Here is an 18,768-nt window from a genome sequence, read left to right on the forward strand (position 1 = left end):
GAAAAATACAACGTTGTGGCAGACCAGCTGAAGCCAGAGGAGGAGGCCAGACAGGGCTGAGCTACAGCCTCGTTGCTGTCAAGATGAGTCACTGTAAGAGCAGGCAGGGCTGCCCAGGCCACAGCCAGACTGGCTGTGGCCAGGCTGGACTGGGCTATAACGTGACTTCATTGTCAGTGGGGAATCAAGAGGATTGTTTCAGAAGCCTTTTTGTCCTCCCCTTTCTCCCAGAAGGAATTCATCCTTTCTTCCTCGTTTATAGGACTTTCCAAACCCTGTCTTACTTTCTGGAAGCAGCAGGAAACAGTGGAAAGGGACAAAGAGCAAGAATTTGAGTCCTGTCTAGTTTGGTCACTGATTCTCTGAGTGACCTCGTGAATGTCACTTCACCTTGGTCTTCTTATTTGTAACACGAGAATGAGCAGACTGCATCCAAAGTGTGATGTGAAGACAGTTGGTGAGTGCTCAATAAAAGGGCATACATTAGCATTCCATTAGTTAATTGTACATTTTGTCTTCTTGTTCCTGGTCCCTCTTCGCCTAGATCCTTGAAGACACTAATCAGTTCTAACTCATTTTCAGATCCCTAGTACTTAGCTTGGCGCGGCACACAATTTCATGAATGGATGAATGAAAGAATCAATGAGCGCCCTCAGCCGCAGCAGCCGCGCCAAGAGCCCCGCCCCCTTCCGCTCTACCCACCGTTCTGGGAGGCCATGGGCGGGTCTCTCGCGACCGTTCGCTGGCGCGTGCGCGGGAGGCCGCGCGCGGCCAGAGGTGGCGGGCGGGCTCCCCGGGCGCGCGCGCGCGCGCGGGGCGGGGAGGGCAGGGGCGGGGCCGGGCCAGAGGCGGGCGGGCCGGCTGGCTGCTGGCTGTGGAGCCGGCGGCGGTGGTGGTGGCGGCGGGTGGCCGGCCGAGCGTGTGCCGGGTGGGAGAAGACGAGGCGGTGGGGATGCTGCCCCCTCACTAAGAAGCGCCGAGGAGGTCGCGGCGCTTGAGGCTCCAGAAAGAGCGGAGGAGCTGCGAGCTGGGGTCTGAGGCTTCGGGCGCCCGCCCGGCCATGGTGGCCGCGGGCGGTGGTTGGCGCGGCAGCGCTGCGGCCCGGGGCCGTGCGGGGCCGGGACAGTCGCGGTGCTGACGCCCGCGGGGCCCAGCCACAGATATGAAGCGGAGTCGCTGCCGCGACCGACCACAGCCGCTGCCGCCGCCGGCCGGACGCCGGGAGGATGGGGCTCAGCGGGCGGTGGAGCTGCCCCAGCCCCAGCCCTTGCCGCCGCGCCGGCGAGCGCCTCCCGGGAGGCAGCTACTGGAGGAACGGACCGGGCCCTCGGGGCCCGAGGTCAAGGAGCTGGTACGGGGGCCAGCTGGCGTCCGGGAGGGAAAGGATGCGGAGCGGGAGCCTGAATGGGAACAGTGGGGGAGGGGGATCTCAGGCGGGAAGACTTGGGCTAGGGCATTTGAGGGGTGGGGACTGTGTAGTTCGGCAGGAGGAAGGGAAGGTCTGGAAAGGCAGAAAAATGGGGAGTGGAGAAATGGAAGTCACGGCCCGGGGCTGAAAGGGAAATAGGGGGATAGGGCTTTGGAAAAATGGTCCTGGGGGCGTTTGTAGTCAGGGATTCTGGATGTGATGAAGGGACGCTGGAATGTAGCCTGAGAGTAAATGAACTGCAAAAAATAGGCTTACTAAAGAGATACTGAGGAGTTAGCCAGAGGTGTAAATAGTGTAAAGTAGGGAAAATCAATATGAAATAGTAAATGTTATTCTATTTCCTAGAGGTTGTCTTCAGAGTTATAAAAACGGATGTCATTTCTGTGCTTTCTCTGATTTGGCAACGATTATATAGTCTTGTAGGAATGTGTTCAAATCTTGAAGATTCTCTTCGGTAATGATCTATTTCACGAGAAAGTACCTTTTAAAACACCTGCATATGTGCAATTCCAAATCCAACGCCGTGAACAGAGAATTTTTAGGGATAGGCTCTGTCTTCTAGGAGTTTACCACTGAAAACATCTTCATGGGAAAACGGAGCTAGAAAGCAGTGTAGAAGTATTCATGGAGTTTCTGAATGGACAGAATGTGTTTGTATAATTCATTCATCAAGCATAGGTGCATTTAGAAATAGGGGATAAGGGTCGGTTTTATCAGGGAGTAGAAGTTGCCACTAGTAGCTGTAGGAAGTGCGGTGAGAGGAGAATGTGGTCCTGACCTTGTGGGATTTGCAGAAAGATGTTCTGTAGTAATGAACTCTAGTGACAGCTTTCCTTTTGCACAGCCCTACTTGAGACTCTAGTAACTTTATCCTTGACTTTTTCAAAACCTTTATTAGATCTACCTTCTTCCATCACTTAAATAAGTATTTACTTAGACATCATTCTTTATTATATAGTTTCAGTGATGCACATACTAGTACTTGAATTTTTTTCTATCTTTTGTTCTTTCACCTTTTATTCTGCACCCAGCTCTGAGTAGACTGCATTATCCGCTATCTCTGCCCTTGCTTTCAGGTCATTGAGTTTGTCCCTGCCTGTAATTTCCTTCCTCATCCTTGTTTTTTATATTCTCTGAAGTAACTCTTTGAAACTTTTAAAATGTACTCAAAACTCTGATCCTTTCCTGACTCAGTTTACTTGATTCAATTGACCTTATTGCATGCTTCATTAAAGAGTTCAAGGTTACCTGATTTTTCCTTCTTTTCTCACAGTTATTTTATTTATTTATTTATTTATTTATTTATTTATTTATTTATTTATTTAGCAAGGTAGCTCTCTGACCAATGTGGGACTTAAACTCACGACCTCTAGATCAGGAGTCACATGTTCTACGGATTGAGCCAGCCAGGTGCCCCTCTATCTCAAAATTTCTGTGTTCATTCATCCTTTGCTTCAATTCTAGAGAAAGAAGTATTCATCCTCCTTTCCAGGCTTATCCCTGTACTTATGTCCTTGATTTCATCCCCTCTCATCTGATTTAGGCCCTTGTTATGTATATTTTGTTCTTTTTGTCCTATACCTCAAATAAAAACAAAACAACACAATTTCCCTGAATTGTGTAACCCACCTAAGTTACTTTGTTATATCTTCTTTGCTTCATTAGCAACCTTCTTGGAAAAGGAGTTTGTATTCACTGTCTCAGCTTACTCACCTGTATACATTCCTCATATTACAGTTTGGCTTTTTTTTTTTTTTTAAGTTTGTTTATTTCAGTAATCTCTACGCCCAACAAGAGGCTCGAACCCATGACCCCAAGATCAAGAGTCACATGCTGTTCCAGCTGAGACAGCCAGGCACCCCTTACAGTTTGACTTCTACCCTTACACTATTCCAAAACTGTTGTCTTCAATGTCACCAATAACTTTGTATGTTTTTTACTTTGTGTGTTATTTACTTTTTTATTGTGGAGTGACTTAAATACGGTGCATAAGTCGAAGGTTCCTTCAGTCCGTGAATTTTTATAGAACAAGTACACCCATGTGACCACTATTCAGTTCAAGATGTAGAACATTTCCAGTGCCCTACAATGCCTCTTTGTGTTTTCTCCTAGTTATTACCCTTCCCCAAAGGTAACCACTCTCTCAGCCTACATCACCATGGGTTAGTTTTGCCTCTTCTTGAACTTGATATAAATGGAATCATACAGTTTGTACTCTTCTGACTAGATTCTTTCATTAAATCATGTCTGTGAGATTCATCTATGTTGTTGCTTGTAGAAATAGTTCTTTTTCATTGCTGTGTAATTTTCCACTGTATGAATGTCCATAATGGATACTAAAACTTCTTTTTCAAATAAAAAAATAATACAGGGCACTTCTGTGAAGTTTTCATTGTGAAAGAATTATGCAGAGAGACGTGTAGCAGTTAGGGAATTTTAAATGACTCAATTTGTTAGTCTTCACCCCAGTCCTCATTCTCTGACTTCTGTGAATTATTTGTCACTGTTGCCCATGTGTTCCTTCTTGATATTTTCATTTCTTTTGTCATAATGTCCATTATAGCCCTATTTCTCTGACTGCTTCCTGTGTGTCTTCTTTGTTTTCTCTTCTTCTCTTGAGGATATGTCCTCTGTCCGTAGCTCTCTCCTTTATTGTACTGTTTTTTAGCAGGTGTACCCTATTCGTGGCAAGTACTTAGGATGTGGAACAGGGTCTCTGGTCTTTTATTTATGGCCTTTTGTCACAGAACCTCCTTGTAGAGTGATCTGAGTCTCTAGGCTTGACCTCTTTCCTTAGCTCTACATTTCCATTTTGTGCTTAATGTTTTCACTATAGACTCAGCATTCATGATCTTAATATTGTGTTTTTTATAATTTGATAGTGTCCTTGAAAGTCCATAACTTGTAATTATTTGATTTTGAAGAGGTAAAGATTTCACATATGTGGTATGAGGCTGGATGGATTACGTTCATTCAGGGAGTAAGCTTAGCTAATCATTAAGCATCGAATTCTCATAGATGACTTTGTTCTTCTTTTCTCATGACATGGAGTAATGCTTGTTACACTTTATTCTATGCTAGTATTTAGGAATAAGTTCTGAACGGGATGCAGGACTTCGTTCTCTAGATCAGTGACTTGCTATAGCCTTAAAACAGAATCCATTATTTCTCCTTTGAAATGTGCTTTTCTCTGTCTTTCCTTTTTTCTTGTCATCCAAATTGAAGTTGTATCCATGGTCTTTGACTTCCCTTTTCCTTGACCTCCTTATCCAGGTTTTTGCTGATTCTACCTTCATGACACCTTTCAAATCTTTATTCTCACAGTCATCACCTAATTCAGCATTTATAAATTCATCTTGGTTGTTATAATACCTTAACTGTGTTTACTCTGCTTTTAGTCTTTTAACCTCTAGTTTATTCTGCATTCTAGTTAAAAAAAAAAAAAATTAACTCACTGCCTACCCGAGTTCCAGTAGTAAATAAATATTTGTTAAATGATCATTTTATTTTTTTTCTTTTAAGATTTTATTTATTTAATTGAGAAAGAGAGCACACATGCATGAGCCAGGGTGGGGGAGGAGGGGCAGAAGGAGAGGGAGAGGGAGAGGCAGGCTTCCCACTGAGTGGGGCTTGGGGCTGGATCCTAGGACCCTGAGATCATGACCTGAGCTGAAGGCAGACGCTTAACCTACTGAGCCACCCTGGTGCCCCTCATTCCATTTATCTTTAGAAACCTTCATTAGCTTATTACCCATAGAATAGTCTGGAGATCTTGGCATTCAAGGTCTACTTGATACTTACCACTATTTATTAGAAGAATTGGAGTTAGATGCCTCTTCTCTTGGTTCCCAAGACTTTGCTTTATAAATTCCCTGAGGCCCAGATTGTTTCATTTACTGTTGTACAACTAAGACCCACTGTGGTATTTGAAACATAGTTATTAGTCTGAATAATTATTAGAAACATAGATATGGGGGCGCCTGGGTGGCACAGCGGTTAAGCGTCTGCCTTCGGCTCAGGGCGTGATCCCGGCGTTCTGGGATTGAGCCCCACATCAGGCTCCTCCGCTATGAGCCTGCTTCTTCCTCTCCCACTCCCCCTGCTTGTGTTCCCTCTCTCGCTGGCTGTCTCTATCTCTGTCGAATAAATAAATAAAATCTTAAAAAAAAAAAAAAAGAAACATAGATATGTGGTAGTGGTTGAAACATACTTGCTCAATGAATATGCTAATTGGTTGTCAGTGTCGTTTCGGAGAAGAAACTCCTCAGAGACTGTCTTATTCCTCATTGTATCCCCTTAGTGTTTTAACTGGTACGGTAATGGGCAGTCAGTAAATATTTGTTTACTGATGGGCACTTTCGTATACTTATCTTAATTAATCATCCATCTGAAAAACTCTTCTCTGCTTCTTCCCATTGAAATTCTAGCTTCCAGGCCTAACTCAAATGCCGCAGAAACTGTTCTTTGAGGTTATTTTCCATGTGAGATCCTCCTAAGAGGATCCTTGATTGTGCTTAATAAATCTTTAAATCTCCTGAAATTTCAGTCCTCCAAATTCTGTGATGCAGAAAGTGAAAGCTTGGGTTCTATGAGATTAAAGGAAAAAATGGTTAGAAAGCACACAGTAGATAGGTACTTAATAAATACTAATTCTTATCTCACTTTGTTTCTATAATACATTGTTTTGGCCATTACATGGTATATAGTAGGTTCTGAATAAATATTTGCTCAATGAGCAGATGAATGAGTGTTTTATCACTTTTATACTTCTGTATTCATTTTGTGTTATTTCATTTCTGCTTTTAAGTTGTAAATGATTAAGGGTGGGAACTGTATCATTTTTTCTGCTGTAATGCATAGTCAAGGGGTTTGCTCACAATAGGTGCTAAGTAATTATTGATGAATAGAAAATGATTCAAATATTTTGAATTTGGGTGGTTTGAGTAATGATGGTAGGGTGATAGAAATAGCCAGCTAAAGGAAATGAGACATTTTTGAGGATGGAGGAAGATGGAATTTAATTTTGGTTCCTAGAATTCCCTCAGCACCATTGAGAAATTTTCAAAATTATTTTCATGGAAATCAGCACCATCTCTTTTCTCTGTGCCATAATGTTAGCACGTGGCAAAAGCACAGAGAACGTAGAGGGGAAGCTGTGTATTGTATGTAGGGAATTAAAATCAGTTTGGTATTGCTGGAGCTTAAAGTTTAAGGCATAGATGGTGAGTTAAGAGACTGAAGGAGCCTGGATTGTGGAAGGTCTTTAGTACTATGTAAAAGGGTAATAACTATGGGAGCAGGATGGTCTCGTGTTTGAGCTGGACTATGGCAACTGCATGGGGGATAGAATGTTGGACATGGTGATTGAGACATGGACATTTGAGCATTCTTCTGTTTTCAGTGTAGGAAGTTTATTAGCCATCCTTCCCGTCTTATCCACAAGTAAAATGGGTAAAAGCCAGCTCCCAAAAACCTGTTAGCTTTGGAAGATTTGATTTCATCAAAGGTAGTGGGGGTAGAGAGCCTGGGATGGTTGAAGCAGGTGGGACAGTGTTCCCTGATTTTCTGTCTTCGTTCTACTGGATGCCCCTTCCCCTAAAGATCAACCAGAGGCTTTTTCCCCAGTTGCTGATGATGACCTGTAGGCATGAGTATCAGAGGCAGCTAAATATTGTAATCAGTATATTTCCTTCATTGCTGGTCTTCGCTGCCATGATTTTCTGCTAAATTTGTCAGCTAACTTTGTATTTTCTTGATGAAATCCCTGTGGTACCTTGGTAATTATTACTTTTCATCAGCAGGTGTTAATTACTTCTCATCATTAATATATGTACTTGGGGTTCCAAAGGAGTTTGAGAACTGGGTTTGTTGGATCAAGGCTTAGCCATGGGGGAGAAGAAAAAGTCCTTGAGGGAGAGTAGAGGCTAGACGTTATTGGGGTAAGGGTTTCCACAAAACGCATTGTTAGTGAGACATGGTTGGCAACCTTTTGTTTTAGTTTTGAACCTCATTGTTAACTCCCAAAGATTCTCTCCTCATCTCTGTACTACAGCCACGTACATAGTGGATATGTAGTAAATAATTGATGGGAAAAATTGACATCAACCTGAATCTTCTACTTCCATGTTCATTAAGTATATTTCATCTTTACCAGTAACTGTTCCACTTCTAAAATCTTAGTTTTGAGCTTGCTACTCTCTGACATTCACATCATCCTCTGTTTTTCTATTTCAACTCCTTTTAGAATTTCCTCTTCAAAAATTGTTCAAGGTCTTTGGACCTTCTAGCCAGTTGTTTTTTTTTTTTAACCATCTTTTCATTGTCAGTCACCTCATGCTTCTACTTTCCTCCTTTGTCAACTTTACATTTCATGGACTATCATAATCATTCCTGTGCATGTACCTTCAGTTTCTTTGCCATTTTCCCTTTCTGTCATATGTGGCTTCTCCACAAGTAAATTCCAACTATCACTGCATCAACTCTGAAACTTGACTAAATTCCGACCATCATTACACCAATTCTGCTTATTCTGCACCTGTGTTTAAGCAACTGAATGTGGCTGGAGAAATAAATGACCATATTGACATCTTAGTTTGTAATCAGGAACCTCAAAGAGTCTATCAGGATGCTACTTCTCAGTCCTATGACATTTCCCTAGTCTATTCACTGTTTTTGTTTTTGTTTTTGTTTTTGTTTTTGTTTTTGTTTTTGTTTTTGTTTTTAGAGGGGTGGGGAGGGGCAGAGAGAGAGCGGGAGAGAGAGAATCTTAAGCAGGCTCCACAGCCAGCACCGAGCTGACACAATTCGGGCTGATCTCACAACCCTGAGAGCATGACCTGAGCTGAAATCAAGAGTTGGACACTTTAATCAGCGAAGCCACCCAGGCCCCCATCCCTAGTCCATTCACTTTTTTTAAAAAAAGATTTATTTATTTATTTTAGAGAGAGAGTGTGAGTGGGGGAGGGGCAGAGGGAAAGAATATTCAAGCAGACTCCCTGCCAAGCAGGGAGCCCCACTCGGCTGGATCCCACAACCCATGAGATTATAACCTGAGACGAAACCAAGAGTTGGCTGCAGACCAACTGAGCCATCCAGTTGCCCCTGGTCCTTTCACTCTTAAATGATAGTTTAATTTTTCTCCTCAAACCTCCAACACTCTCTTTGTCCTCTTTACTGTCAGTTGATGTCCTTGTTTCCTATTTAACTGAGGGGGAAAAAAGATAATCAGAAGAGAACTTCCACAAGCTCCCATTATAATTTACTCAACCTACTTCTATCTATACCCACATTCTATGCCTTCTTTCCTATTGCTGTGGATAAGCTCTTCCTACTCCTATCAAGGCCAACCTCTACATCAATTAATAATTTTATTCTTATAATTATTCCTTCATACTCATGAATCATTAGTTTTTCTTTTCTGTTACATGCTCTGTACGTTCTGTTCTCATCAATATACAAACACTGCTATAATTTCCATTCTTAAAAAACTTCATTAATCCTACACTGCTTCTTTCATTCATTCATTTTTTTTTTAAAGATTTTATTTATTTATTTGAGAGGAAGAGAGCACAAGGGGGGTGAGGGGCTGGACAGAGGGAGAAGGAGAATCAGACTCCCACTGAACAGGGAGCCTGACGTGGGGCTCAATCCTAGGACCCTGAGATCATGACTGGAGTCAAAGGCAGACACTTAACCTGCTGAGCCACCCAGGCACCCCTTTCATTCATTCTTTGATTCAACACTTTTTTGTTTGTTTTGAGTACTCTTGGATTACAGCAGTGAAAAAGGCAGAGCACAAAGCCTGCTTTCATGAAGTTTCTATTCTTGTAGAGGGAATGTCACACTTGATCTTAGCCAAAAGGCTGAGAAGTGATAGTAGAGGGAATATCAGATAATAAAATAAAATATGTAGTATGTTATATGGAGATAAATACTCTGAAAAAATAAAGTAGTGAAGGGGGATAAAGATTGATGGGAGATTATGGTTTTATTTATTACATTTTTTTAGAGAGAGAGAGAGAGAGCACAAGAGAGAGTGGGGAAGGGGCAGAGGGAAAGGGAGAGAAACAATCTTAAGCAGGCTGCACGCCCAGTGCAGAGCCCACTGCGGCTCCATCTCATGACCCTGAGATCATACTTGAGTTGAAATCAAGAGTTGGATGCTTAACTGACTGAGCCACCCAGGTATCCCTGGTTTTATTTATTTTTATTTTATTTTTTTAAAGATTTATTTACTTGAGAGAGAGAAAGTGTGCAAGTGAATGGGAGGAGGGGCAGAGGGAAAGATAATCCTGAAGCAGACTCCCCACTGAATGTGGAGCCTGACTCGAGGCTTGATCCCAGTACCCCAAGATTATGACCTGAGCCGAAATCAAGAGCTGGCTGCTTAAATGACTGAGCCAACCAGGTGCCTCATTTTTATTTTAAAAATTATTTACACCATCTGTCACTATATGACATTATTATAATATTATTGACTACATACTGTAGTTTTCATTTCCATGACTTATTTATTTTATAACTTGGAGGTTTGTACCTCTTAATCCCCTTTACCTATTTCACCCATTCCCCCCACTTACCTCCCCTCTGGCAACCACTAGTTTGTTCTCTGTATTTAAGAGTCTGTTTTGGGGTGCTTGGGTGGTGTAGTCAGTTAAATAAATAAATAAATAAATAAATAAATAAATACCCCACATGTTCTTTATCCATTCATCTATGGATGGACACTTGAGTTGCTTTTATATCTTGGCTATTGTAAATAATGCTGCAGTGAACATAGGGGTGTGTATATCTTTTTAAATTAGTGCTTTCAGTTTCTTTGGGTAAATACCCAATAGTGGAATTACTGAATCATATGGTATTTCTATTTTTAATTTTTTGAGGAACCTCCATGCTGTTTTCCACAGTGGTTATACCAGTTTACATTCCCATTAAAATGCATGAGTGTTCCCTTTTCTCCACATCCTCACCAAAAATTGTTATTTCTGGCCTTTTTGGTACTAGCTATTTTTATTGGTGTAAGGTGATATCTCATTGTGGTTTTGATATGCATTTCCCTGATGTTTAGTGATGTTGAGCATCTTCTCATGGGTTTGTTGGTCATCGCATGTCTAATTTGGAAAAATGCCTATTCAAGTTCTTTGCCCTTTTTTTTTTTAGTAATCTCTACACACACTGTGGGCTTTGAACTTATGACCCCAAGATCAAGAGTCGTACATTCCATGTGTTGAGCCAGCCAGGCGCCCCAGCTGCCTATTTTTTAATCGGATTGTTTGGGGTTTTTTTTGGTGTTGAGTTGTGTAAGTTCTTTATATAGTTTGAATGTTAACCCTTTATCAAGTACATAATTTGCAAATATCCTCTCCCATTTAGTAGGTTGCCTTTTTGTTTTGTTGGTGGTTTCCTTTGCTGTACAAAAGCTTTTTATTTTGGTGTGGCCCCAAAATTTTATTTTATTTTATTTTATTTTATTTTATTTTATTTTATTTATTTATTTTTTTAAAAGATTTTTATTTATTTATTTGACAGAGATAGAGACAGCCAGCGAGAGAGGGAACACAAGCAGGGGGAGTGGGAGAGGAAGAAGCAGGCTCATAGCAGAGGAGCCTGATGTGGGGCTCGATCCCAGAACGCCGGGATCACGCCCTGAGCCGAAGGCAGATGCTTAACCGCTGTGCCACCCAGGCGCCCCCCAAAATTTTATTTTTGCTTTTGTTTCCTTTGCCTGAGGAGACCTATCCATAAATATGTTACTAAGGCAAATGTCCAAGAGATTACTGCCTATGTTTTCTTTTAAGGGTTTTATGATTTCAGGTCTCACAGTTAGGCCTTTAATCCATTTTGAGTTTATTTATTGTGTGGTGTAAGAAAGTGGTCCAGTTTTATTCTTTCACAGGTAGCTGTTTAGTTTTCTGGCACCATTTATTGAAAATACTGTCTTTTCCCTGTTGTATATACTTGTCTCCTTTGTCTTAGACTAATTGACCGTAGAAGCATCAGTTTATTTCTGGGCTCTCTTCTCTGTTCCATTGATGTATGTGCCAGTACCACACTGTTTTGATTACTGTAGTTTTGTAGTAGACCTTGAAATCTGGCATTGTGATACTTCGAGCTTTGTTCTTCTTTAGGACTGCTTTGGTTTGTGGGGTCTTTTGTGATTCTATACGAATTTGAGGATTATTTGTTTTAGTTCTGTGAAAAATGCTGTTGGTATTTTGATAGGGATTGCATGGGTATTTTAACAATATAAAGTCTTCTAATCCATGAGCATAGTTTTCTTTCCATTTGTGTTGTCTTCTGTTGCTTTCATCAGTGTCTTATAGTTTTCAGAGTATAGATCTTTCAGTTCCTTGGTTAAACTTATTTCTAGGTATTTTATTCTTTCTGTTACAATTATAAATGGGATTGTTTTCTTAGTTTCTCTTTCTGCTACTTTGTTATTAGTGTATAGAAATGCAACAGATTTCTGTATATGAATTTTGTATCTTTAACTTTACTGAATTCATTTATTAGTTCTGTTAGTTTTTTGGTGGAGTCTTTAGAGTTTTCTGTATACAGTATCTTGTCATCTGCAAATAGTAACAGTTTTACCTCTTCCTTACCATTTGAAAGCCTTTTATTTCTTTTTCTAGTCTGATTGCTGCAGGTAGGACTTCCAGTATTATGTTAAATAAAAGTGGTGAGGGTTTACATGTTTGTCTTGTTCCTGATCTTAAAGGAAATGCTTTCAGTTTTTTGCCATTGAGTGTGATGTTAGCTATGGGTTTTTCATAAATGGCCTTTATTATGGTAAGGTATGTTCCTTCTAAATTCACTTTGTTGAGGGGTTATGGTTTTAAATAGCATCAGGAAAGGCATCCCTTTGGAATGGGATATTTGAGTAAAGACCTGAAGGTTGTAAGAGACAGAGGCACTTAGATTATCTCGGGAAGGACATACTTGGTAGAGGGAATAGGAAGTACCCTGGGCTAGAAGCATGCCTCCGCTTCTAAAATTTGTATTTGAGGAACATCAGGAGGCCAGTGTGCCTGGAGTCGAGTGAGAAAGAGGATGAGTTGTAGATGAGCTCAGAGGGGAAAGGTAGAGAGAGGAGCGCTGGATTGTGGAGAGTTGTAGTTTGCGAAGGGTCTGAAGGGTCTTGTAGGCAGTTGTAAGGATTTCAGCTTTTACATTGAATGAGATGGGAAGCCATTGGAGAGTTTTCAGTAGAGGAATCATGTGAACTAACATTCATTTTAATCCAGTCTATTTGGCTACACTACTGGGACTGAATGGGTATGTGGAAGCGCAGAGACTCTTGCAGTAATGCAGGCAAAAGAGCAAGTGATATGAAATAATTAACCACAAGTAGGAGAGTCCTCCTCTTTATAACTACTCGAAGAGTTGTCTGTATCTTTGCTTTCATTTCCTCTCTCCTCATTCTTTCTTGAACCCACTCCAGTCAGGCTTTTGTCACCATCATTCCACTGAAATACTTATGTCAGGATCATCGTGGCTAAATCCAGTGGCCAGTTTGCAGTCTTCGTCTCACTCAACCTGTTGCATTAGACATCGTTGATCACTCCATCATTTGGCTTTTGGGGCCTTGTTCTCTTGGCTTTCTTCTTATCTCAGTGGTGCTTCAGAGGGTTCAGTCTGCTTTAAAATTTATTCTCCCTTCTGATATGATCTCATCAGATCATACTGCTTAAAATTCCATCTGTGTGCCGATGATTCCCACATTTATTTATCTAATTATGATCTTTCTTTTGAGCTCTAGACTCTTAATTTCAGTTGTCTGTGCCTATGTCTGTTTTCATTTGGATAGTCAATAGATCTCAAACTTAATGTGTATAAAACTGAATTCTTGATTTTTTCCTCCCATTCTGCTTCTTTCCAGTCAGTCTTTCCCATGTCAATAAATAGCACTACCATTCTCTCATTTACTCAGATCAGCACTTGGAAATTGTCTTTGATTCTTTTCTTAACTTCATATTCCACATTCAGTCGATTAGGTCTGGTTGGTGCTACCTTCAAATTGCATGAGACTTCTCCCCACTAGCTCTATCGCTACCCTAATCTTAGCCTCTATCATCATTCATCTGGATTACTGTAAAGTCTCCTAACTGGTCTGATTATATTCTCACTTCTCCCCACCCAGTGATATTTTGTACATGGGAAGATCCGGTATCGTCCTGTTGAAGCTTAAATCAGAGTTTGTCACTCCCTAATTCAAAACCCTATGGTGGCTTTCCATCACAATGGAAAGCTTGCTTTGTTCTATAAGATTCTACGTGATCTGCCTCTTGGCTTTCTCTAATTTCCTTCCATTCTTCTTCTTCTTCTTCTTCTTCTTCTTCTTCTTCTTCTTCTTCTTCTTCTTCTTCTTCTTCATGGAGCTAGAAGTCATACTGGCTGCTTTTATGGCCTCTGAATATATTAAGCATGCTTCTGCCTGAGGATGTTTTAAAAATTATTATTTGCAGAATTTCTACACTTGGTAGTTTTCTTTACCTGAGATGTTCTTTTTCAGATGTATCTATATATTGGCCATAGTTCATTCAGGTTTCTGTTCACATATCACCTCCTCAAAGAGCCCTTTCTTGACTAGCCTTTTTAAAGTAACACTTAGTCATTCCTTTTCCCTCTTTTTATTCATGTCTTTTATTCACCTGGTACTGTCAGATATTTGTTATTATCATTCTTCCACATTAGACTGTATGATTCCTGAGGGCAGGAATTTGGGTCTGTTTTTCTCACTGCTGTATCTCTAGCTTCTAGAATTGTATGTAGAAGGTACTCAATAAATATTTCTGAGTGAATTGGTAGTGATTAAGTCATTCTCTGACTTCAAATCCCAGCTCTGTGACCTGAGACAAGTTACTTAAGTTCTCCAAGCCTTAATTATCCCATATATGTAACAGATGATATTATTACCTATTTCATAGGGTTATTGTGAGGATTTAATAAATTAATCCACATAAAACACTTGTTAAAAGGCTGATACCAAGAAACTATCATATTTTTAAGGTACACGCACAGAATGTGTGAATATAGAATTCATATTTTTTAGTGTCCTCATCTGGTTTTAGAAAGAAATATAATAGAAAAAGATGTGTCTTGACCTTTGATTTGTTGGTGTTATTGAATTATTCTTTTACTTTGATCAGCTTGAAAAGGAGGCTTTAATTTGTGCATTTTTCCCTTCAGGGAACCTTTTATGAATTTCGTTATTAAGTAACTGGCTTAGGAGATAGTATGGTCTCCCTAGGTTTTGGAATGTAATTAAGAACAAATTCAGGCCAATGTAACCACATTTAAAAATTCTATGATGTAATTTTAGCTGTACCAACTTTAACAGTACTTCTAAGGGTGAACCTGAGTAGCAGATGCACAAATTCTTCTACCCTTAATATGTTGGAGATTAACAAGGCACCTAGTTTCTCTGCCTGTATTTCAGTAAGGCAGAGGTAGCATAGACTTGTCAGGCCTTCTGATTTTGCACAACTCTTTGAGGCTTTCAGGAATGTTTTAGAAAGCAGAGAATAGAAATAGTTGGTATTAATTTTTGAAAAGTCCATAAGCTATTTCAAAGTTGTGATACCAAGATGGTTTTGTTCAGGTGACCCAGGAACATCTGAGTCCTGCCTTTGACCAATAACAGAAAGGGACATTTTATTAGTAGCTCTCATGTTAGTAGTCTTTCATATTAAAGAACACTAGTTGCTGTAACAGATACACTCAAAAGAATTTAGACTTCACCATTTTCTTCACATTGCTTCCAAGGTCACCTGGAGCAGGTGGGGGAATCTTGTGGGAGGTTTTGATGGGCCAGGTGGAAGTGGCTTAAATTACTTGCACCCATCTTCCATTGCCAGAATTCAATCACAGGGCCGTGACTAACTGCTAAAAGGCTGGGAAATAATCGAGTTGTGCCCAAGAGGAAGGTGGATCATGTTTGGTCAACAAGTAGCTAGTTCCTGCTCCAGGCTTCAAACCACAATCTGGTCCTCAACTAGAACTATGTAGAAATCCTCTTATTTGGGGTATAGACAGCCTAGGACTGTAGTCTCCTTTCATTTCTTGTAGGTCCATAGAGTTTTGGGTAATAACCGTTTTGAATGCAAGTAAAGGCCTTTTTCCAAGAACATCTAGGAGATCTGGAAAAGCTTGTTTTCCTCAGCCTCTGGCAGAACTAGTCACTGGCAACCCCCGTATTCCTTCAGTCTTGGTGGCTAGTGAAAGCTATCCTCAGGCTTTTCTCACTTTGTCAGTGGGCCATGGGGAAGAGGGAAAAAGCCAGAAGGAAGCCGAAGAGATGCCAGAGAGAAAGGTGACTGGGTTTCAGCTGTTCTCACTTTAATAGGCTCCTGGAAGGAAGCATGGCTCTAGAGAGCCCACCTCCACATGTTTTTTGACTTTTTAAGTTACATACATACACTTAACATAAAATCAGTGACATTCAGTACATTCAAATGTTGTGGAACCATTACCATTATCTAATTCCAGAACCCTAAAAAAAATCCGATTTATTTATTTATTTGAGATAGAGTGAGCGTGAACAGGGGACAGAGGGAGAGGGAGAAGCAGGCTCCCTGCTGAGCAGGGAGCCCGACTTGGGGCTCGATCCCAGAACCCTGGGATCATGACCTGACCCGAAGGCAGACGCTTAACTGACTGAGCCACCCAGGTGCCTCCCCCTTTTAAAAATTATTTATCTGAGAGACAGAAAGAGAGAGAGAGAGGGGAGAGAGCGAGAGCGCCATTGAGAGCACAAGAGGCAGAAGCTTAACTGACTGAGCAACCAGATGCCCCTAATTCCAGAACGTTTTCATCACCCCAGAAGTAAGTCTTCTACCTATTAAGTTTATTACTCCCTATGTCTTCCTCCCCCCAGTGTTTGGCAACCACTAATCCACTTTCTGTTGCTGTGGACTCTGGACATTTCATATAAAATGGAATCATACAATATGTGGCTTTTTATGTCTGGCTTCTTTTACTTGGCATAATGTTTTTGAGATTTAGCCATATAATAGCATGTTTCAATACCTCATTTCTTTTCATGGCTGAGTATATTTCGTTGTATGGATACACCACATTTTGTTTGTCATCAACTAATGGACATTTGGATTGTTTTTACCTTTTGGTGATTGAGATGAACTATGAAGCTACTGTGAACATTTGTGTATAAGTTTTTGTTTGAATACCTGTTTTTCCAGTTTTTTTGTTATATGGACAGGAGTGGAATTGTTGGATCATATGGTAGTTTTATGTTTAAGTTTATGAGAAATTACCAAACTGTTTTTCACAGTGACTCTACCATTTTAACATTGCCACCAGCAATGTACAAGGGTTCCAGTTTGGCTGTGACCTTTCTAACACTTGTTATTTTCACATTTTTAAAAATTTTAGCCATCCTTGTGGATGTAAGTGATGTCTCATTGTGCTTTTTAAAAATTAAAAAAAAAATAAAAATTTTTAAATTAAAAATTTTTTTTTATTTTTTAAATACTTTATTTTAAGTAACCTCTACACCCAACATGGGCTTGAACTTACAACTCTGAGATCAAGAACCTCATGTTCCGTCCACCGAGCCAGCCAGGTGCCCCTCATTGTGCTTTATGATTTGCATCTCCCTATAGGTTAATGATGTCGAGCATCTTTTTATGTGCTTGTTGACCATTTGTATATCTTTGTTACAGAAACATTTATTCAAGTTTTTTGCCCATTTTTATTTTATTTTATTTTATTTTATTTTATTTTATTTTATTTTATTTTATTTTATTTTTTTCTTTGCCCATTTTTAAATTCCGTTGTTTGTTGTTGAGGTGTAAGAGTTCTACATTTATTCTGGATACTAGACTCTTATCAGATATATGATTTGCAGGTATTTTCACCCCTTTGGTAGACTGTCTTCCACTTTTTTTTTTAAGATTTTATTTGAGAGAGAGAACTCATGTGCCAGCATGAGTGGGGGGAGGGGCAGTGGGAGAGGGAGAAGCAGACTGGCCGCAGAGCAGGGAGGCCAATGTGGGGCCCAATCCTAGGACCCCAGTATCACAACCTAAGTTGAAGGCAGACACTTAACTGACTGAACTACCAAGGAGCCCCAAACATTTATTTATTTATTTTTAATTTTATTTTTAAGTAATCTCTCCACACAATGTGGAGCTCGAACTCACAACCCTGAGATCAAGAGTTGCATGCTCCACCGACTGAGCCAGCCAGGGGGCCCTGTTTTAGATTTTTTTTTTTTTAAAAGATTTTATTTATTTATTCGACAGAGATAGAGAGCCAGCGAGAGAGGGAACACAAGCATGGGGAGTGGGAGAGGAAGAAGCAGGCTCATAGCGGAGGAGCCTGATGTGGGGCTCGATCCCATAACGCCAGGATCACGCCCTGAGCCGAAGGCAGACGCTTAACCACCGTGCCACCCAGGCGCCCCCCTGTTTTAGATTTTTAAGAAGTAAATGCAGTTACTGTTAGCATCCCTTCCCTCCCAGGCCCCACCCCAGGAGGAAACCACTTTCCTGAAAGTGGTGTGTATTTAATGCTGCACAAGTGGGGAAGAAAAATCCATTACTAAAACTATTTATAAGAAAGATGTAGCAGTATTTGTTTTTAAATTTTATATAAACTATGTATTACTGTATACATCCTTTCACTCTTACTTTTTTTCACTCAACATTGTTTTTGAGAATTATGTATGTCATGGATCAACAAACTTTTTCTGTATAGGGCCAGATAATAAATATTTTAGGCTGTGTCATACTGTCTCTTTCATAACTATTCATTTCTGTTGTAGCATGATAGCATCTGTATGATAATAGGTAAATGAGTGAACTGCGCTATGTTCCTATAAAACTTAATATATAGACATTGAAATTGGAATTTCATATAACTTTCATATTCTTCATATTGAGAATATTTAATGAAATATTGTTCTTTGATTTGTTTTCCAACCATTTACAAATATAAAAACTATTTTTAACTTCCTGGCTGGACATAAATAGGCTATGGTTAGGATTTTGCCTTGCAGCTGAAGTTTGCTAAACTTGATCTATGTTAATATATTTAAATCAGTTTCCTTAATTTTTATAAGCTATATAACATTCCTTTGAATAAATGAGTTTATTCATTCTTATAATAATGGACCCTTAGGTCATTTTCATTTTCCCTAATACAGTGCAGTAAACATCCTTGTACTTATCTCCTTGTGCGTACGTGTAAGAGTTTTTCTTACTGGATATTATTGCCAAATTGCTTTCTACAGTGATTGTACCAATCTGTACTTTGGCCAGTGATGTTTCGCTATGTCTTTGCCAACTCTTGGTGATATCAGGTTATACTTTTTGTAATTT

At 40.1% G+C, this 18,768-nt stretch overlaps 1 protein-coding gene across 4 annotated transcripts in view; it reads left to right on the forward strand.

Moving 5' to 3' along the window:
* The first annotated feature begins 857 nt into the window (after positions 1-857).
* The window catches only part of MAST2 (microtubule associated serine/threonine kinase 2), a 204,516-nt gene continuing 186,605 nt past the window's right edge, over positions 858-18,768 (forward strand). For 3 of the 4 annotated variants that reach the window (XM_087865856.1, XM_045799660.2, XM_045799663.2), the window contains exon 1: positions 858-1,351. In XM_087865856.1, coding sequence (XP_087721982.1) covers positions 1,163-1,351 — 189 coding nt within the window. In that variant the 5' untranslated portion in view covers positions 858-1,162. The remainder of the gene's footprint in view (positions 1,352-18,768) is intronic. The other variant, XM_045799666.2, reaches the window with a different exon arrangement.

The sequence above is a fragment of the Ursus americanus genome, chromosome 12 (assembly GCF_024610735.1).
Source record: "Ursus americanus isolate L20-20 chromosome 12, mUrsAme1.1.p, whole genome shotgun sequence".
Lineage (NCBI taxonomy): Eukaryota > Metazoa > Chordata > Mammalia > Carnivora > Ursidae > Ursus > Ursus americanus.